This window comes from Oryza brachyantha, chromosome 7, assembly GCF_000231095.2.
Source record: "Oryza brachyantha chromosome 7, ObraRS2, whole genome shotgun sequence".
NCBI lineage: Eukaryota > Viridiplantae > Streptophyta > Magnoliopsida > Poales > Poaceae > Oryza > Oryza brachyantha.
Window position 1 is genome coordinate 18,468,283 of NC_023169.2, and position 22,545 is coordinate 18,490,827.

A 22,545-nucleotide genomic window follows, 5' to 3' on the forward strand; every position below is an offset into this window, starting at 1 on the left:
TAATGCAGGATCTATATGTCTCTCTCACATGGTGTGTCTTGGTTTTTGTGTCTGAGCTGGCTATAAGCTTATAGCTAGTTTATTCTCTCTCTACTCCCTTCTCTCTTCCATATCAACATTTAGCTGGTTTATAGCCTGCTATTATACTTGCTCTAATTCAGCCCCAGCAACTGTGCCTTGTTGTACATCAGAGATGAGTAAGATCTCAGAAGCAATGAACCTATCCCCTCCCAATGATTAGCCTTCGGCCATTGTAGGCTTTCAACCCTGGTAATAAAACACTTGTGGTGGTGGTAGCTCCAGGTTTAGTAAAAAATTATTTCAAACCTGAGCTGAACTTATCTTATTCCAGTATGAACTATTGACCCCAAAAATCTCCGGATCCCCAGTAAGAAGCCCACTTTCAGCTCAACCCCAAGATGTAGGGGAAGGAGCTGGAGTTGAGCCAGAGGTCACCCTGCACGAAGCTGAGCACGGTGAAGTTGGCGGCGTCGGAGGCGTTGGTGAGGACGTGGTAGCCCGGCCACGAGACCCTCGCCGACGTGTCGGCGCCGGGGCCACGGTTCATGTACTCCGCGTAGTAGAGCGTGTCGAGCGCGAAGCTGCCGTTCCACTCGAGCCAGCCCCTGGGGTGAATCAGGCTCTCGATCTTGGACAGCATGAACACCGTCCGCGAGTACGTCTTCCACGGCCGGCCGAGGTAAGAGGAGAAGTTGGCCTGCACGGGGAGGAGGTCGGCGGCGGCGGCGACCTTGCAGCCCTGGACGGCGATGCCGGTGTTCTGGTTGGGGTCCTCCCGGCCCTGCGCCGTGAACACGTTCTTCTGGTTGGGGTCCGGGCGGCGCGCGTAGAGGTTGCAGTTCTGGAGCACCACGGCGGCGTCGCCGAAGATGAAGTCCACCGTGCCGTAGATGTCGCAGTCGCGGTAGAACTGCCGCAGCGAGTGCGCGTAGAGGGTGTCCTGGTACCCCGCGAAGCTGCACCGGTAGAAGGCCGACAGGTCGGCGTTCACCCGCAGCGCCACCGCCTGGTGCTTGCTCGGCCCCGCCGCGTTCTCCACCGTTATGTCCCGCGCTAGAAATCCAGTGCCCACCACCGCTGCAAGAAATGCCAATCATAGTAAGATCGCGTTGGATAGGGCATGGATAAGTTAACGCGGAGTAATATTAGTACATGATTAATTAATTATTAATTATTAAAAATATAAAAAAATTAATATGATTTTTTAAAACAATTTTTTATAGATTTTTTTTAAAAAATACACCGCTTAGTAGTTCTGTAAACGTACGTGGAAAACAATATGATTAAGTTAACTTATCCCCGGCTAACGCGGCTAAGAGTAAGTACTACACTATCAGTTTTTGCCGACCGTTACCCAAAACACAATACACAGACTAACAGTAAATGATACTCCATCCGTTTTATGTTTCATATTATAATACTTCATCTATTTTATGTTTCATATTATAAAATATTTTGATGATCTCTAAATTTATTAATATCTATATAAATATAAATATATGAAATTTCATAGTCTTACGTTCGAAACGTAGACAATAGTGTGTTATCGTTATAAACATTGATGTTGTACCTAATTAGACAACAGTTAAAAATTTTTGAAAATAAAATTAATGTTGTCTTTCTATGTTATTCAATGGGGGCACTTTAGTAAATCTGCATTGTATGCAAAGTAACTGTTGTTTCCCCTCTTCTGCTCTATCGAAATCACCAGTTTCTCACTCCATCATCGTTCAATATAAGCGACCGTGCCATGTGCCGCAAGCCACACAAAAAGTAAGTTCCTATTAAAGTGAAATACAATATTACTATAATTTACTTTTCAAATTTTTAAGCAAAAATTGAAGGTGTCTTTTTATTTACATACTGCTGATATATTAAAAAGTTCTTTCTTACTGGTCCACAAAAATGCAAATGCTAGCTCCCCAGTGGTCACGTCACGTGAGCACGTATGACGCCAACAAGGTTGATATCGCGATGTGGTACATGTCCTATGGCCTACCAAGTAATAGCAGCAACTAAGCGACACAATTAGGCCCCGCTTATTTCCCAACATAAAAATTTCATACTATCATGTTGAATGTTTGGATACATAGATGAATAATTATATGTAGGAAAAAAAAACCAATTACACAAATTACGTATAAATTGCGAGACAAATTTTTAAGCCTAATTACGTCATAACTTAACAATTTGATGCTACAGTAAATATTCATTAATACCAAATTACTTAATCCTAATAAATTCGTGTCTCGTAGTTTTATGATAAAATCTATAATTTATTTTTTTATTGAACTATATTTAATATTTTAAATGTGTGTTCGAATATTCATACGACAACTAAACTCAATTTTTTTTTCTACTAAAGAGAGCCTTGCATTCATAGTGCACACGTACGTACATGGGCCATGATGAGTCTTACTACTACATTACGCAGGTGGGCCAGAGCACCGACGAACGCATTACCTCCACCGACACACGAAGACGACAGTGGCGTGTCAACCACATCGCATCTCGTCTCGCAGCGTCGGAGTTAAAGAAGACACTATACTCCACTGCAGGTACGTCCCAAGCTCCCATGTTGTACAGTGGCCGTGTCCATGTCGAGCAACCAACGGGCAAAGCCACGCGAATTGGTACTGGTATCTAGTGTAGTGTCCCTTTGCTCTTGTTGCTTAGCTAATGTGGCATCTTGGTCACGCCCCAAGGAGATCAAATTCAGCTCGAACGAAGAATATATACTCCTCTATTGCCACTGGATCGAGTGCTATATATAACTGGGTGAATGGATCTGTCTCTTCACATATGCATTGGCTCATAATTTCTTCTAGAGAAGAAGCAGCTTGGGGAATGTTGCATCCCCACAGGGTCAGGGGACCAGCTAATGCTGATCTACACCAAGTTCACATCCACCAAACAATAAAGAGAAAAAAATGATCTTGAAAGAAAAGAAGAAGAGATCCCTCTAAAAGGTAGTAGTAGTAGTAGCAGCAGCATTCCATGGTGTTATAATTGGATGCCTCTTTTTTGCAAGTGTGGCTGGATCAGAGAGCTGGCCGGCTCCATTTTGCAATCCACAGTTGGTTGCAGGCAGTGCAGATACTCCCATCCATCTCCCCCATTTTGCAATTGGTTTGCAGCTAGCGTCCTCCAGACACGCGTGTAATGGCTCACCTAACCATTCCCGTGCTGTATAACTCCAAATGCCAAGAGCAAGGGGAAGCTGTGTACTGCACTCTAGGGGTAATAATATACAGTCATGTGGCCCGGTGTGTTTGGTACTGCCAGGTGATGGGTGATAAATTGGTTTTGTGCTGACCAACAAGTTGACGCAAACCTGTGGATGTTCTTCACAGAGGCCACATTTTTTTTTGCTTCCTAGAGCAAGCAAAGCTCATCAGCTCATGTACCAGTACTTGACGGCGATGCACGTGATTTATGTAGTCTACGTAGTACAGTCGCTCACGAGCTGGATACTATCATACAATACAAACTACGTACTACTGGTTCAACAACTGATTGGCTTGTCGGCGTCCCGAGACAACCGACGCGGGCAGGGACACAGTTCCTATAACGTAATCAGATGGACGTTGTTTCAGATACGTGGGTTTCATTATCCACGAGGCCATGTTAGTTGCTATAGATTTGTTTCAGTCCAATAAAAAGTAATTAAATGTATCTCGAGATATCGGTGTCTTGCGGTACTAAATCATTTCTGGTGTGTGCAGCAGCGAGATTGGAATTTGGAGTAAGGAACGAGGGTTACCGAGCGTGGCGGAGCGGAAGGTGGTGGAGTTGTCGACGACGTTGCGGCTGGCCTTGATGACGGTCCTCCACATGCCGTCGCCGACGAACATGATGTTGGTCTTCTCGCTCCCGACCTCCACGTTCTCGAAGTACCCTCCGGCCTTTATGTATATCACGTACCGCGTCTCGCTGTTGTTCGGCGCCGCCGCCACCGCCTCGCTCACCGTCGTGAAGTTCCCGCTCCCGTCCTTCGCCACCACCACGTTCGCCGCCGGCGCCACCTGCTGCTGCAGCCGCCTCCGGTCCGAGCCTGACACCCACGACGGGAACCCGCGCCGCACCCGGCCGTATCCTTCCAGCGGCTCCTTCGAGCGGAGGCCACGACCGCGCCCACGCCGCTGCTGCGGGAGGCGCCGCACCATGGCGAGCGAGTTGGAGACCAGGTGGGCGACGTGGTAGATGCGGCCCTGGATGTACGGCCGGACGCGGCCGTCCTCCGAGGCGGACGGCCCCGCGAAACCCTCCAGGCAGGTGTACTGGTTCGTCATTGCCGCCGACAGCACGGTCTGCACGCCGGCGATGGACTCCTCCGCGGAGCGGTTCCCGGCGGAGAGCTCCGCGGCCGCCGTCCCGAGCTGGTCCAGCGTGTGCCCGAACAGCTCGAGGCAGTCGGACAGCGCGAGGCGGTCGCGCACGCGCAGCTGCTGCGACCGCTGGAGGTAAGACGAGCAGTTCGCCGACGACGCGCGCACCGCCGACGCGGCGCGCCCCACCACCTCGGAGATCACGTCCCGGAGCGGCTTCTGCGCGAGGTTCGGGATGGTGGCCAGCGTCGACACGCAGACGTCCCGGTGCAGCGTGCCGGCGCAATGCCGGTCCACGGCGGGCGCGTGCTCGGCATCGCCGCCGTCCGCAAGAAGCACGCGCGCGCGGTGACCGGTGGATGCCTTGTGCGCGGAGAGGAAGCTGAGCCGCAGCAGCAGGAGAAGGGAGAAGAGGAAGGTGGCGGCGAGGAGAAGCGGGCGGTGGTTGGTTCTTGGAGCCGGAGGTGGCATTGGCACTGGCAGCGACCTGTGTGGTGGGATCACGGCGGATGGGACGGGATGGCGCGGCCGGCCGTAGCGAACGTGACAAGGACAGTGGTGGTGTGTGAGCCGGCGAGCTGGGCCTGACCTTTTTATAGCATGCAGCGTTGGTTGCTGATGCAGTGATGCTGCCTGCATCTGCTGCTGTCTGCTTGAGAATCTATGGTTTTTCGTGTCCTATACAGACATTTCATTATTAATCTTGCTTAATTCTCCGTTATAATCATTTTAGGATTTAAAGTATAATATTAACATATAAGTATTTCTATTACTTACTTGTCTCATTAAACACCTTTTTATTTAATTTATCCACACCTACACTCTTACAGTCCTACCTCATTCATTGCTCACAACCATTATATTTTTTTACTCTTCGATCTCATTATTTTACTTATGCTTATACTTATAACCAAAATTTAAAATTTTTAATATTAAAATTTAGAGTTGATTTTAAGGTTTTTTATTATAATTTGTTTTTCAGTATTTATTTTTACATCACTAAGAATAAAATTATTTTTTGTTTGTAATATACTTGTTTAGCTTTTTTTAAAAAACTAAATGATAACCCCTAAATACATATATTTTAGTACGGACGCAAGTCAGTAGTTAGGCTCTCATTTTGTACTGAATTTTATTGGCTCGTCAGCTGGCTCTGGTCCACTCAGTTGGATAATCCTCTACAGAGGCAAACCGCATCCAATAATGAAGCTAACTGATTTGTGCCAATATCGTAGCTGGCTAACTAACTTTCTGAAAGTAAAAAAAAAATTCAAAAGGTACATCTTATCGCCATGGCTCACTAGCATTAGTGTACTTGCACGTACGGAATATGGATTAGGAGCAACTGACATTGTTAATTCATACTTTGCCATTAATTTGCGGTCTGGTGCTCTCAATCGAAGTGTTTGTAGTCAAGTGGCAAACAATTTCCAGAAGGTGAACTCATTTTTTTTCCAGAACCATTTTCTTATGCTGATACAGAATGTGGAGGACAGCTCTTGTTCTACAGCATTCGGGATGAATTTACTGCAACGGCTACGGACTAACCAAGATTCATTAATGAAGAATATGCAAATGGGCAGCAACGGTTGGTGTGCAATAGTAGCACTAATGTACCACTAGTATATGCTACAAAATGCACGTACTGCTTCAGAAAGTACAGGAACAGATGAACAGAGCATGCTGGAGCCGGACCTCCCGTGCGTCACGAGTGCATTTACGTGCCAAGACGCCTGCGACGACGACGCGCCTTTGGGTTGGGTCGTATCTTTCGTTTATTTTACAAATTCGTTTTCATGTTGGATTCGTCATTGACTTGTGGCTACAGATGTTCTTGGCACAAAGGTCAATATTGGTCACGTGAAACAGGGTCCTGTGTGCATATAAAATCTCTTCAATCCCGGCTTGTTCTGATGAACATCGACCTGTGAGTCTGTGACATGCAATTCTTTTTTGGACCGGGCATGTTGTTAGCATTGTCACATGTAAGCTAGTAGGTCAGCAGAGAATTGCTCAGAGTGGAGTAGTCAGTCACATTCACCCCCACTGAACAGATGTGCAGCAAAGGCCAGGGCGAGCACATGCGTATATCGTCCACGAGAACGGACGAAATGAACATGCAAACATCCGTGGATCAAAGTCGCAAGATTCTCCTGCCTATATATGTTTGTGATAGGAAACTCGTACAACTCCAAGCTTTCATTTTCAGATTTGGCTACATAGACGCGTGATACTGCTAAAATGACTAAATCCATTACGAAATACCATTCACTACTCCTATCAAATATAGTATATATCATAGCTGATTATTTGATGGTACTAGTACTATTTACTGCCATGTAGCAAAGGGAAGAAACGGTAGGGAGAAGCAGAGCAAGACAGCAAGAGAAGCATGGGAGCGACAGGTAGTGGCGTTCGTGGTGGCTGCCAACACCAACACAACAACGGGCGACGAGTGCTCACATGCGAATGCATCTGCGCACGGCGCACAGCTGCATGGCCCATTCCTCTTCCTATTCCTATGCGTTCATCAGCCCAGGCAGGCACAGTCGCCTCGCCTGCTTCTTTTTTATCGCCGTTTCAAATTTGGCCCCACCGGCAGATGCACATACGACACACCGACGCATCCAATTCCAATTCTCTCCGCCACCAGCCACCCGGTGTCCGATGTGCCATCGTTCTTGTGTATACATGACTCTCTGTCTCCAACGTGGTACCGCGCTTGTTGCTCAGTCTCTGTTCCCAACGGCACAGAAAATGTACTTCTAATAGCAGAGGATATCCTGGCACTTCTTTTGTTAAAAAACTATATTTCTTGCCCTACATATCTACGCTATTCTGAAAGAAGATAATGGTGATACTTCTTTTGTTAAAAAAATTATATTTCTTGCCTTACGTATATCTACACTGTTCTTTTTTTTAAAGGCAATGTAGATATAGATTTGCCTCTATACCTACACTATTCTAAAAAAAATAATAGTGATGATAAGGAATCTGACTTCAATCAACCACGTTGTTTTAAAATACTCCTACATATTTATTCTATCTTTCGTCTCTAAAATATTTTCCAAACAATATTAGCATGCATATAATTCATATTATTCCGTAGCAAAACACAGATATTTAGCTAGTATAAACATACATTTGCAAAGATTAAAAAGATCTTTTCTTTTTAAAATCTTAATGCACACATTTCCCGTCTTTTCAAAATTCACTTATTTATCTTCAAATCTACCAAACTCCAATGCCGTAAAGCACCGTGTTCTCTCCAGAAAGAAATTACCACGTTAATCAGAATAAAGAAAAAGATCTTAATCATTAGATCTTTGTGAGTTCAGATTATAGTATATAGATTGATCATACAGTCATATATAACATACAGCTATACCTATACAAATAAAAGCTAAGAATTATATGTGAAATCTACATGTATATAAATAGTACATAAGAATCTATAGAAATAGTATGCAAGAATCTATATAAATACTCCCTCCGTTTCATAATGTAAGATGTTTGACTTTTTTGTTGCAATGTTTGACTATTTGTCTTATTCAAAAAATTATAAAAATATCATTTATTTTTTTTTGTGACTCACTTTATTAATTATCAAAATAACTTTAAACATGACTTGTCAATTTTTATATTTGTACTAAATTTTTGAATAAGACGAATGGTCAAACGTTATAACTAAAAAAGTCAAACATCTTACATTATATTATGAAAAACAGAGGTAGTAGTATTTAAGTGTTGTATATGAAATCCTTACCTAACATAGATATAATAAAGTATTAAAGTAAGAGGTGTATATAATATCAAAATATACTTAGTTATCAAATCATGACACGTGCAGATTATAATGGTATATATTGATATATATAAAATACAATTATATCTATAGAAATATAAGTTAAGAATTGTATATGAAATCCAAAACTACATAAAAGAATTTAAGAATTATATATGAAATCCGAAACTTAAAATAATATAAGCTAAGAGTTGTATATGAAAACCAAATGCAATTCTATATATATAGGTATCATAGGAATAAAATTTCTGAGTTGTATATTAATTCTAATACCATTTAAATTTTCAAGCTGCGTATAAAATTGTATGGGGCAATCCTTTAGTTATTGTATAAGTAAATATTTTTAAGAGATAAATAAGGAGAGGCAAAAATAAAAAAAAGTCGAAGGGAGAAGCATACTAGCATCAGCAAAAGGCTAAAAGGAACGACGCGTCGGGGACATGAGCTGGTAGGCAATTAGGCATACCGCATACCGCACGCGGGTGTATCGATCAGGATATCAGTGGAAACGTACGCGATGGGCGGCGAACCACGGCAACGTGCGTGTGAGGTGTGACGGTGGGAGATGGGCATCGTGGCGAGTTTGGCGAGGCTTGATCGCATGGTGTGTCGTAGCCCAACGAGCCGTGTCGTGACCTTTTCTGCTCGCCGCTGATCAATCAGCCATCCAGCCCCCCTCGTGTTGGCACGACGCCTGCCTGTTCCATCAGTTTAGTTTAGTCGACGGGAACGAGTCATGCGTGCGCGCTTTGGTAGGTAGGATACAAGCCATATACAACTGAAATGCAACGCGACATCCGTTACATTATATATTTTTAATTATGTTTCAACATTTATCTTATTAAAAAATTACATAAGTATTATTTATTTTGTTTTAATTTGGTTTATCATTAAGGGTATTTTAAGCGTGTGTTACAATTTTAGGTTAATTAGACCTTGCAAATTTGTTGTATTGAAAAAATGTTATTATTATTATGAAGTCAAGCCCAAACGGGATAATATGTAGCCCCAAAAATACTCTGAAGCAAGCAGAATAATCATCTTGGACATATGAAAGACCAGAAAAAAAATAAAATATACTCTAGGTCCGATCCCTCAACAACGGGTGGCATTTTATTCGTGTCTCTTAACCACAAAACTGGGTATAGAATATCCTCAGTTATTAAAATTGAGTCGGTCGACATTGTTGAGAATAATAGTTTTGGCTGATACGACGTCCATGTGCCCTATTTGATTTGGTCTTAGTTTCATGTCCCATTGATATGACATTTTTATGCAGTATTTGAATGTATTGATACAAACTTCACACCGTTGTGACGTGGAAATCATGCTAGCACACACTAAGACCTCGGAGGTCTAATTAACTCCAGTGCAGGTCCTATCAAATCAGATTCAGAACGTGCCACTTAGTTTGATTCTGTAAATTGGAGCGATCGGTTAGTAAGACAATGATTGGCAATATAATCGGCACATATTGATCGTAGCTTGATAGGCCTACAAAGAAATTCCTTGATGGTCACCGATTTAAACAGATGTATATTATCATTGACTATAATCTATTTAGGTTTAATTATCCACATATCATTATTTATTAAAGAAAATCTTAATAGATTGTACTGAACCAAGATAATATAGATAATATAAGATTAAAATCTTTATATAAAGATAGATCTGTTGATAGTTAAGCGCAACTTATCAATAAGCCAACCACTGACCAGAGAGGGAAGAGGACACAGAAGAAAGAGGAGGGTGAGGTGGACGCTGTATTTTTATTTTTCATCACGCGATACACCATAACATTTACATAATTTGTTTCAAAATACATGTATTCCACGATTAAAATTTTGTACCATAGTACAATTATATCTATGATGTATGATTCCAATCATTATAGTGATTTCAAAACCAATCATATGCTTAGAAAAGAAATCTAATCAATTCAAAATTAAAAAATTGATCAATAAAGTGACAAATATACTTAGAAAAGAAATCTAATCAATTTAAAATTAAAAAATTGATCAATGAAGTGACAAAAAGAAATATTTTAATATCTACTTAGTCTATACTAAACAAACTAAAAATACTTATATTTTACCATCGAGGTAATATTTTTTTTTACTGGAATGACACTTAAGTGCTATGTAGACTCACGTCAGCAGTCAAAAAATTACATAGACGCCAATTAGAATAAAACCAACATCAAAACTGCACGAAATCGATTCGCACCCATATTATATTAGTAGTTGAAGGACATTTTGTGGTTAAGGATCTAAATTAAACACGGTCAATAGTAAGGAGCCCAAAATAGACTTTTTCCAATTAATTTTCCCAGTCTAGGCCCCCAATCATTTGTTATTACCGAAAAAGCCCAGCAAAGTACCGGTTGGAACTCATTCGTAGCAGGCTTCCCGCACCTTCAAGAGCAGAAAAATGGGGGAAGCGATGATGTCTCGACTCGTGTCTTCCACCTCATTCTCGATGCTCTCGAGAATGTCCACGTGTCCAACACTCCCCCCGCTTCGTCTCCTGCTCCGGTGACTCTCTCGACGCTCCCAGACGCGCGCATGCCGTTCCGCATATAAGACCTCACCCTCCGCTCCGCCACCGAGCCGGTGAAATTCTCCATCATCATGGCCACCGCGCGAGCAATACGCTTCGTCGCTTCAAGACCATCCACCAGCCCCCGCAGCCTCGCAGCAGGGCGCCGCCGCCTCCTGTCGTCCACCTCGACAGAAGCAGGTGGCGCAGGCGATCAGTCGGTGCACTCCGGCGGCCCGCCGAGCGACGACTACCCCGACCGTCCCCCGAAGTTCTCTGGCGCCGAGGAGGCCACCGGAGGCGGCCATGGCAAGAAAAACCCGTCGACGGCAGCGGCACCGCCTTCGGAACCTACCAAGGACCGTGTCCCGCCGTTCGCTCCGTCCAGCCAGCTTGGGTCTCAAGAACTCGCTGACCCGGCGGGAGGCCAGTCGTTCACGCAGAAGCGGCGGTGGTCATCCTCATCCGGACGAACCGACTCGCGCGGCGAGGCGACGCCCGGAGACGCGGAGGCGGCGGGGCGGAAGGTGAGGGAGGACAGGGAGTACTACCGGACGCACAAGCCGTCGCCCATCGCGGAGGTGGAGTTCGCGGACACGAGGAAGCCGATCACGCAGGCCACGGACGGCGGCGCCGGCGCGGAAAGCTCGTCGGGCGTCCCCGGGAAGATGGTGGAGGACACGGTGGACGACTCGCTGGCGCGCGCCGAGGCCATGTTCCGCGAGGCCGCGTCGCGGGGAAACCCCGAGTGGCCGCACTCGCGCGCGCTCGCGGAGATGCTGGCGCGGCGCCGCGGCGAAGGGAGCAGGGGCACTGCGCCTTGGGGAACCTGATCCGCGGAACTCATAAGTGCCGTACGTACTTGTCGCTCTATGTACAAGGACAGTTCTACTGGTTCAAAAAAAGAAGTACAGTTTTACGGTAGAACTGTTCTCGTCTAAAATCTTGGGATGTAGACGTCCGTCTAACTCCCATATATAATAACATATATAATAACGGTGTTTAGTTGGAGAAATAAAAATTTTTGAGTATCGTATCAGATGTATCAGACGTACATAGAGGTTTTTGGACATGAATGAAAAATTTGGCTGGACTAAGAAACCGTGAGACAAATATTTTGAGTCTAATTAATCCGTCATGAGTGTAGGTGGGTTACCTAATTATGGACTAATTATACTAAAAAGATTTATCTCACGATTTCTCACATAACTGTATAATTATTTTTTATTTTATCTATATTTAATGCTCTATTCAGTCGTTTAAAAATTCGATGTGATGTTTTTTGAAAATTTTTGACAACTAATCATGGCAGCTTAGTGCAAGGTGTTTTGTGATAAGTAGTATTACTGTATTTTATAGATTTTTGTGTTTAACCTTTGAAGCTATCGTATAACTGACTTTACTCTATGTTGAGGGTTTATCTTATGTTTTTAGAGCTAGCTGCAGATGTGATCTATACTGGTTTTTAAATTTAAATTTAAAGTGGATGTATGACTCTACTCTTAGGAGCAAAAATAGAAAAAAAAAGACAAGACTACCCTCATCTAACATTTTATCTCCTTTCCCATTCCACGCACGAGAGAAGGGCGGGTTCAGGAGCTGCGGCGTGCGGCGGCAGCGGGCATGGGTCGTCATTGTCGGGGTCGTCGTCGTCGTCGTGCGGCGTGGGGGCAGGTCGAGGAACAGCGACGGGGAGAACGCCTCGAGGTCCTCTAGGCTCCAGCTGCGGCGGCAACGGCGCGGTGGACATTGCCTCGGACTGAGTGCTAGCTGGCTAGGACGTACTGCGACGATCGACAGACATGGACGGAGGAGTTTGGCCCTGTTTAGTTCCAAAAAATTTTATTAATAACATCACACTGAATCTTTAGACACCTAAATAGATCATTAAATATGGATGAAATAAAAAACTAATCTCACAGTTATGTGAGAAATCATCAGACGAATCTTTTGAGCCTAATTAGTCTATAATTAGCCTTAAGTACTATAATAACCTACATATGCTAATGACAGATTAATTGGGTTTAAAAGATTCGTCTTACGGTTTCTAGGCGAGCCGTGAAATTCGTTTTTTCATTTGTGTCCAAAAGCCCCATCCAACACCCGATCAAACGTCTGATATGACACCCAAATGTTTTCATTTCCTCACCTATACACCTCTTTGTTTGCTTCTCATCACAGATTCACAGTCAACGGTGATGCAATAATTAATGCAAACCATGCTTATTTCATAAAAAAGGCAAGTTTTAACTAAAGATTACTGTAACATGAGTGATTTAAACTCTAGAGTTAGATGTTTAAGAATTACTAGTAAGAAATGTTACTCTAAGTAGGCCCCCGATTTCGATAACCTCATGTGTTTATTAGTACTAATCCCCGAATCAATAGTTGGTTCACATGTACATAGTTGGATCATCACATATCACGACAAAATGATAAAGGTAAAAGGGTTTAATTACGAACTTTTGGTTAAATCAAAACCTTTACAACAGCGAAAGCGAATGGGAACAGGAGGGCATAACTGACATGACACAACAACAACTGGGAGACAGAAACCACTAGATGACTGTTAACTGGGACAACTTCGTAGCTCTACAGCGGATCTGGAACCAGATCCTCTTGAGCACCAGAGGTTTGGATTTATCAAGGGTGAGTACAAGGTACTCAGCAATTCACCACAGAAGTATGCACATGCACAGCTGTAGCAAGGAGGGCTATAGGTTTTTTTTTTGCATAAACGCGACTTTCTCAAATAGTTTTCACAAGACCTATTTCTAGCAGCAAGTTCTATAGCATGAGTAGAATTAAATAGCCATGAAGGTTCTATCAGTCATCTACTAATGGTTTTCTTCCATGGCATCCATGTCATCTTCTAGATAATTCAACCACTTGATCCTCAAGGAGTGAATCACCTAGACATACAACTCCTTCCGTTTCACCATCCTTGTCCAGCTTTTGGGGTTTTATGAGTCTAGCCTAGTGTAAGCCATGTCCCGATGCTCATATCCGAGAGCGCGGCTATTCGAATAGATTTAACACACTGCAGTGGTTGTACACTTTTCCCGTGCTCTGCGACTATCCAACACATGAGCCTCGTCTCAACACATGGGACGATCGTGGCAAAGCCTTTCGATAACTTTACTTCGATAGTACCTGCTCCATAAACTTTAGTCTCCATTACACTCTAGACGTACCGTAACTAGCAGTGAGGGGACTTCTAGCATTCCCATTGGAGGAGTAAGCCAACATTCACATACATACCACAATCCGTCGGTACTAATCTTCCTGATTACTCCTTGTGCAATAGGCTTCCTGAACACTGGCCTCATAAAAACCACCACGGCTTGGGCACTGCCTCTGCTCAGCCATTTACTAAGCTAGGTCTATATCTATTCGAGAAACACGGTTATACGGTGGTCATTTCATCTATAGCTGCATGACTCGGTCCTTAACTGATCAGGACGGCTAACCTTTCCCTAGAACCACCCAAAATCTCAACATTCTGCCCTGATCGAAAACAGTTTACCTTAACAACTCATTCTCACATAACCGGGTGATGCTCATGTCTCCACCCCCTGTCAAGCAATTACTCCCACTGAGTAATACCTCAACATCAGCATAATCATTTCAAAAATATAACATCGAAGAAAATGCAGCTAATAACAAGGCTAAACAGGGTCATAAGCTGACTAGGTTATAATTGAGTAATGAGGCTACAAAGGTTTTGGGAGTAATCAAGCATATGACGGTATAACTAACTACAATGGGTCTCTAATTGTTCTGCATGCAAATTTAAAGTAAAGAATGCATTTTCGAAATATAGGTTCAACATGGTCAAAATGTGTGGTGACTTGCCTAGTTTGAAGTCCTGCGAAGTCGGTTCCTCGTATGACTCGCTTGCTACACCCGAGTCCTCGTGTGACTCGCTCGCTGCCCCCGAAACTAACAAAGCGAACGGTTGGCTTAATCATGAGGTCGCTAACAAAAGCGCGATAAAAGAAGTCGAGGCGATTTAAAAGAATTAAAGAGTTTTTCAAAGAAAATCGAGTAAAATAAAAGGCAAGGTCTTGTATAAACGATATTTTGGAAACAACATATTTATTTGAAAAATAAGTAATTTGTTTGGAAATAAATAAATAAAAGGTTTTGTAATCAAATATTTTCTTAGAACAAAATATAATTCTTTTGGGTAAGAAGACAATTAAATTAAATAAAATGGGGGAGGGTGGCTGGAAGGAGTTTTTAATAAAACAGGGACTTTTGTAAGCCAAACTATTTATAACAAATTATAGGTTTTGAATAAAAGGGTACGCTTATTTTACTTAGAGACAAAATAGGTATATATATATATATATTAGTTGGGGAGGTTTTCAAAATAAGGGAACGAGTAAACAAGTATTTATAAATACATAATTTTGAATAAACAGTTGGAACATGTAATTAGTTTGAAGCAAATAAAGGTTTTGAGAGCAACTATTTTCCCAAAATAAAATAATTCTCTTCTGAAAAGAAAACATTTAAATTAGATAATGGAGGACAACGGCTTAGAAAGAGTTTTAATAAAGCGAAAGTTTTTGCTAATAAAATAGCTATAAATAAAATATAGGTTTTGGATGACTAGATACTTTATTTAGAAACTAAATGAATATACTTATAATTATGGTTGAAAAATGTTTTCAGATAAAGGAGAGAGTAAATTAGTATTTAATAAATAGTCTTAATAAATACTCAGTCCGAAATAAATATTTTAGGATTAAATAAATAATAAGGTAAATAAATATTTTGAGAAATAAATAGAACAAATATAGCCTGGTATTATTCTTGATCGTGAATTAACGGAAAAGATTATATCTGAGTGGATTTTGAGGACGCTAAATAGACTTGGAAAGATGGAGGAGATGAACGGATAGGCTTCGGCCTGAATAAAGGAAGTGGAGGGCCAATATTAGACTTCCCCGAATCAGCCCAAGGAAAAACGAAGGAGGGAAACTGGACTTCCTTTGGATAGAGGCTGAAGAAGAAGGAGTGGGGCCGGCCTAGGTGGGGCCCAGTGGGGTCCACCACACTTACTCCCTCTCCTTTTTTTTCTGTCTTCTCTTCCTTCTCTCACTTTTCCCGTACTCTCTCGGTCCCTCAGCTCTTTTCCTTCTTCCTCTCACAGGCCGGCGGTGAGGGGCAAGGGCGCGGCGGCCGGAGTGGGAAGCGGCCGGGAGGAGCGGCGGAGGCAGGGCGGCGTGGCGGCGCATGGGGGCGCAGCCGGCCGGGCAGCGACGCCAGCGGAAGGAGGCGGCCGGGGAGAAGATAGGGGCGACGGCGGCCTTGGTGGAGGAGAGGAGGGCGTCGGCGGTGTGGCGCGGCCGGCCGGGGCGGCGCAGAGGCAGAGAGGGGTGGCGGCGACGGAGGCTTCGCCTCTCCCTTTTATAGACGGGGCCGAGCGACGACGACGAGATGGCGACGTGCGGCGTCTGCGGTGGCGGCGGCATGGCTGCGCGACGTGGGTTGCGGCGGCAGGGTATGGCGGCTTGCGGCGGCGTGACGGCGCGGAGTAGCAGGGCATGGGCGATGACGGCTTCCCTGTTGCATAAGTATTCTGATATTGAGAGAGACGATCCACTGCGGCGTATGTAAATGTATATGGCGCCCGTGGAGCGAAAAAATATTAGTGGTATATCGGACTGGTAGATTAGAATGAATGAAATTTATCGTCTTTTAAAAATTATTTAGATGGGATGAATAATTGGTTTTCGCCGGAATAACAGGGTCTGAAATAAATAGGACGGATAAAAGATGAGGCGAATGATTTGCAGTTGCTTGATCGAAATTGGGATTAAAATGAATGGATAGACGAGAGGCGAATAATATTTATTTGAACGATCGGGTCTCAAATAAAAAAGGAATACTAGGACGGGAATAAATATTCCGAACGGAGATTTGATGAGACGAATAAAATTCGTCAGGCCGATTAAGGACAGAAATAAGTAAATTTATGAGCATAGGAAATTTTATTTGCGCGATTAAATTCTCTGAAAAGACTTTTTGTGCGGACTTTTGGAGTGTCAGGAACGCCGGAATAGAATAGATGATTTATTGTTTCTCGGAAACAATTGAGTTCGTAATCAGGATTTTTGAAATTAGGAATTTTGATTGCCGAAATTTTCAGACTCGTGAAATTCAGAATGTTACACTCTAGTAAGTGATTATGTGCTATTTTTACATGAACATGTTTGTATATTTACCTCATGGGCGGAGCCAGCCCTTTTTGCTGGGGTCAATAATTCCTAAAATCTCTATAAAACACGATCCATGATTTCATCTGCTAATGAAGATGACCTCGGCGGTATTTTTAGCTCGCTTCGTCTCTGATTTACCCTGATTTACCTCGCTGCATGCAATTTGGCAATTTTAGGCAGTACACTGTTAAAATTTTGTTAAAAATTAGGCAAAATCATGTCAATTTATTTTTAAATTAATTCAAATTTGAGCCGAATTCAGTTCAAATTTTGGTATAATTTGTCAATTTAATCAAGCTTTAGTCAAATATCAAACAAATTTGTCTCAAATATTAAACATAAATCAAATATTACAGTTGAATTATTTGTTACCAGGGACATTTGTACACAATTGGACCAAATGTGCAATAAGCATTCATAAAGTAGAGTCAAATATGTAAGGGTAAAAACGTTCATTCATACCTTATTTAACGCCGTTACGCTCACTTAACAGACTAGAATCAGCCGACCACTTCAAATTTAAAAATGGGATCAAAGCTGCAAAATAAAAAGGTCAAATCTACGATTAGCTCTCAAAATAATGTCAGTTATGCAATAGCTCCTTAACCTTTTGGCTTATTTAAAAATATATAGAAAATCATTAAAAAGTCATACATAAGACACTATTCATATTTTATCATCTAATAATAATAAAAATATTAATTATAATTTTTTTATAAAATAAGACATAATCAAACTTCGAATATAAACATTATGAAATTAAACTTATTTTACATTTATTATGAAAAAGAGAGTAGTTTTTAGAGCCGCAAAGTCATAAGAAGGGAAAAAAAATGGTATCAGCGCGGGTACACGTACTTGTTGAGACGTTTCTCAATTGGGTTTTAGGGTCGGTGAGCATAGTTACGTTTCTCTTTTATCATTTCTAACATTATTTTTGATTGTAACTAAATCGAAAAACGTTTTTCTTTTAGTTTTTAGTTGGGTTTGATCGTAGCTAAATCGAAAACTTTTTTCTTTTAATTGGATTTCAGGGTCTGTGGGCACTAAATCGGGTAAATCGGGAGAAAAGATAGTATTTTATTTTATTTTTTTCATTTCGTAGGGAGGCCGTCAGTTCAATTCATACAAGAGACTGCCTAGCCATTGTGACACGTGTACAGTTATACGGTCTTTATCTTTTTCTTTTTATTTCTATAAACTAAAATTTAAATTTTAACCATAGATTTAGGATTAATAGATTTAGAATTAATTTTAATGTTTTTTTATTTCCAGCCGTTGCTTTTTCACCATTTACTTATTGGCTAAAATTTGATTTTTTAACCTTATATTTAGAATCGATTTTAGGGTGTTTTTTTTACCGAAGTTTATTTTTCAGTATTATCTTTTATATCACTAAATACGCATATAAGTTTTTTTATAAATTATTTTTGTCTGTAAATATGTCATTTGACTTTTTTTTATAAATTAGGGTGTGTAGTATTTTTTACCACTTTGAAAGGGAGCTTCGTCCGTCCGTTTACCTTCCACTAAACAAAGCGTCGCACGCTGGAAAAAAAATAAGAAAAACGCACGCACGCCCGAAGTAAAAACGAAAAAAAATAGAAACGACGCACGCGCCTCACGCACACAAGCGCCGCCGCACGTCCTGCTCAACCCCGCCGCCGCCGCTCACCCTCCCTTCCTGCCGCCACCGGTCGCCCCCCTCCTCTCGCCCGCCTCCCCGCCGCCATCACTCCGTGGACGCAGATCAGGAAACGAGGCGCAGGGAGGGAGCAATGGTGGTGGAGGGGAATGGCCGCGCCGTTAAGATCACCCATTGGTGTCTGCATCATGGAGAAGAAGGTCGGGATCTTGCCGCGTCCCTCCCCGTTTGGTTTAAAGCTCTCGGTTTGATTTGCTTTGCTGGTTCACGTGGTAATTGCATGGGTGGCTCATGGGCATGGTTGTTGATCTGTTTTCCTTTTCGATCTTGTGTTTTTCTCCCTTTGTTCTTTTCTTTAGGCGCTTATGACTCTTTGATCGATTCGTGTCATTGCCGTGTGTTTCTGGTTCCTGATCGATTCTTGCTGTTTTTGACATTACTGCGTGTGTCTATTAATTTGGCTGGTTCTTGTGTGGATGGATTTCTTGAGGAATGCGGTTTCCAGTCATGCCGTTGGTTGTTGAACGGAGTAAGGTTTGGTCTGATCCATCTATTGTTTTTTTTTTCTCTATATTGTTCTGCTCTCCAATGGAGTAGATTCTTGAGAGGCTCCGCGCATTTGGAGAATTCGAGGTATGTGAAAAAAAATTTCCACGCTGTATCTCGGCCAATTTGCAAAAGTGGAGACAGGTGTGTGCTTGAAGCTTGACACAGGATCAGTGGATGGACGGATGGCGTCGAACTGCAAATGATTTTTTTTTGAAATATTTTATGACGAGACATCCGTGGTTTTTTTTGTGGATACTAATTTATTCTGCATCTTTTCTATGTGGATACCAATACTTCATGGTTTGTCCCCAAATGTTGTCTTATAGCAACTAGGTCTCTTCACGTATATAAAGATGTACTTCCTCCATTTTTTTTATATGACGCTGTTGACTTTTACATTCATGTTTGACCTTTTGTCTTATTAAAAAATTATATAATTATTAATTATTTTGTTATAATATAATTTATTATTATATGAACTTTAAATATGCTTTATAATTTTGTATATTTAGATATAAATTTTAAATAAGACAAATGATCAAACGTATATTTAAAAATTAACGGTGTCATATAAAAAAATACGAAGGGAGTACTAACTCATTATGCTTTTTCATACAAGTGTTTCTTTGTAGTACGAAATATGAAATTCTACCATAGTATTAAATTAGATATATTTATATTATATAAGTTGTTTAACTTATTAAGTAGTATGTATTGATATGGGGTATTTTATATGTTATTATTCTTTTTTATATGTTTTACTTATTATTTATAAAGTTTATTTATTATTTGTGTACAAGACATAGAATTTGTGTTTTAGGCTAGCTGCTTCCGTTGCGAAGCACGGGCATGCAACTAGTTTGACTAACTTATTATGCAAACGTTTGGCCTGATACATCTATGCAAAACCTTATATCTTTTGTCTGAACCGGTGCCCGCCAGCCCGGAGGCGTTTACCGCATATGTGCAAACCAGCCATGGATTCAGATGTAACTAGAAAGCAAGAGCGGTTTTGCCGCGCCTAATTGTGCATAGATCAGTTTAGTTACACGGTGATTGGAACGACAAAAACGTATTTATTGTTTCCATCGATCAATATCTGTATTGTTTTAAACATTTGCATGTTATGTAGATGCAATTAGGATTTTTATTGAACTGTTTTGAAACATATATTCAAAGGAATCTTTAAGCATTTTTATTATGCTTTATCATAAAAGATACCGTAATTGTAATTATTGGTTGTTCATTTGTCAAACAAAAAAGTAACTTTTGAAAGTAGTATTTTATTGTATTGTTTAAACATGAAAATTGTTGTGATCAAAAGTTACAAACTAGAATATAAATAGACGATGCAAGGCGACTTCCCTCACCTATCTGACATGAACCCTAACCTGAAATGCTCAAATACCCTAACAATGTATTACTTGATTAATCTTTCTTTAGACAGGAGAGATGCATGGTTTTATAGCCCTAAGACTCCCTTGGAAAGTTACAGGAGTACCTCTTGATCTATATAAAGTGTACAAGAGTATTACAGTAATCTAATTTAAATGGTCCTGGGACCATAGTATGAGTTGTTGCTGGTATTTGAGTTCTTGTCTAGGCATATTTGGAGGGAATATTTTGTAGAAACGTAGCTGACAAGATTCGGCTCGTCCCTTCTAGAACCTCTCTCTAAGTGCTTGATTTCTTCTGTATAATATACTCGTTGAGCACAAACACTAGCACATTCTCATGGAGCTAAACAAATCAACATGCTTATGAAGCATAAACAATCCAATATGCTCATGAAGCGTAAACACTATAACATGTTTATGGAACATAAGTACTAATATCCTCATGGAGCATAAACACTACAACCGATATACTCATGGAGCGTAAACGCTCAAACATGTTCATAGAGCATAAACACCTTGACATGCTTATAGAGTATAAACACTACAACATGCTCATGTAGAATAAATCTTTCGATATGCTCATGGAGCATAAATGCTCAAACATGTTCATAAAGCATAAACACCTCGACATGCTTATAGAGTATAAACACTACAACATGCTCGTAGAGAATAAACCTTTTCAACATGCTCATGGAGCATAAACCTTTCAATTGATGCTCAAGCGCTTAGATGAATAGGGGTCAGGTGGCCTTGTATCAACAAAAAATTTAAAATTTCTCCCGGTATGTGTTTACCTTTTAAATTTAAAGATTGCAAGTCGAAGTGTACTAAGACATGGACTCTAAAGTAATATGTACAATTTATTGTTTTGCAGGTGTTATGCAATACAGAGGGCCTAGCGGCAAAATCAATGGAATCTGGGCCAAACAAAGATCATGCCGCCTTTCATCCTGCTTTGCAACCGGCCTATTTCAGCAGTAAGAAGAAGAGAGGTTGGCTGGCCCATTTTGCAGGTTTTTTCCTTCATTTTTTTTTTCTCACGTAGCATGATGAATACACCACATGGAGCCTAATATTCTCTACTTTCCCATTCTATTTTTTTCAGAGAGAGATGAACCGTACCTACCATCGCAATAAGCAAGCACAACCATGTTTTGCTCTGCCTTTAGTATTTATAAAAGATTTGAATTTTGAGGTGAGTATCTAAAATATTACTCCCTCCTTTTTATGATGAACTAACCATCGTAAGAGTGAGTAACGAACTCTTCGCAATGTTGTCCTGCGCAGACTCTCAAAGTCACAGCGTGCTCTGTGACATCACCTTCACCATCACGGCGGATTGACTTATGTCAATTTATTGTTGTATGGCTAGCTGAATGCCCGTGATTACTAATGTGCTTTCATGCGTGCAATGCAACAACCTCTTGGGGCCTGATATTGGGGGCAACAAATTTCCCCGGCCATCGGGAATTTAGAAAGCTTTGGGCCAATGTGGTGGCAAGTTGTCTCCTGGAATGACATGTTTTTAGCTACTTCCTCCGTTTTATAACGTACGTTTTATAATGTAAGATGTTTGATTTTTTGTTTATAATGTTTGACCATTTGTCTTATTTTAAAAATTATGGAAATATCATTTATTTTGCTTGTGACTTACTTTATTATCAAAAGAATTTTTTAAGCACGATTTATCATTTTTTATATTTGTACTAAATTTTCAAAGAAGACGAATGGTCAAACGTTATAACCAAAAAAATCAAACATCTTACATTATGAAATACTTAATTAGTCCTCTCAACTCTTCCTACTTGTTTGATTATATGGAGCGACTTGAAATAGATATACCATTTTCCATATCCTGCTGAAACTTGGTGGATGGTAAGTATATTGCAGCATTTCTTTTATTGTAAGCTCTGCTGTTACCTAAAATTATATGAACTGAAGGACAACCAGCTGGTGGAGGCAATCCCATTGGCACTCTCTCAACTATCAAGTTCGAAGAATTTGTAAATTGCTGTTGAACTGGTTAATTCTA

The 22,545-nt window shown here is 41.3% G+C and overlaps 2 protein-coding genes and 1 long non-coding RNA gene across 3 annotated transcripts; 2 read left to right on the plus strand and 1 right to left on the minus strand.

The window, feature by feature from the left end:
* Positions 1-15: 15 nt before the first annotated feature.
* On the minus strand, positions 16-4,917 carry LOC102710136 (pectinesterase-like). Its single transcript, XM_006658055.3, has 2 exons — positions 3,785-4,917; positions 16-1,098 (listed from the first exon to the last, which is right to left on the minus strand). The coding sequence occupies exons 1-2, from the start codon at positions 4,818-4,820 to the stop codon at positions 404-406; spliced, it is 1,731 nt and encodes a 576-aa protein (XP_006658118.3). The 5' UTR covers positions 4,821-4,917; the 3' UTR covers positions 16-403.
* Positions 4,918-10,784: 5,867 nt separating this feature from the next.
* LOC102707327 lies at positions 10,785-11,775 on the plus strand. The gene is given in 2 exon segments (XM_040526482.1): positions 10,785-11,420; positions 11,422-11,775. Coding segments are annotated over 2 exon segments (756 nt in total). The 3' UTR covers positions 11,542-11,775.
* A 6,699-nt stretch (positions 11,776-18,474) lies between these two features.
* On the plus strand, positions 18,475-22,047 carry LOC107304627. The gene is made up of 5 exons (XR_001550702.1): positions 18,475-18,767; positions 19,165-19,200; positions 21,388-21,526; positions 21,619-21,708; positions 21,801-22,047. It is a non-coding gene; the product is annotated as an uncharacterized LOC107304627 (long non-coding RNA).
* Positions 22,048-22,545: the final 498 nt, after the last annotated feature.

Coding starts and splice junctions, on each gene's coding strand:
- LOC102710136 (XM_006658055.3), bottom strand. CDS start 4,820: ATGCCACCTCCGGCTCCAAGAACCAACCACCGCCCGCTTCTCCTCGCC. Junction 1,099..3,784: donor CTTCCGCTCCGCCACGCTCG/GTAACCCTCGTT, acceptor CATTTCTTGCAG/CGGTGGTGGGCACTGGATTT.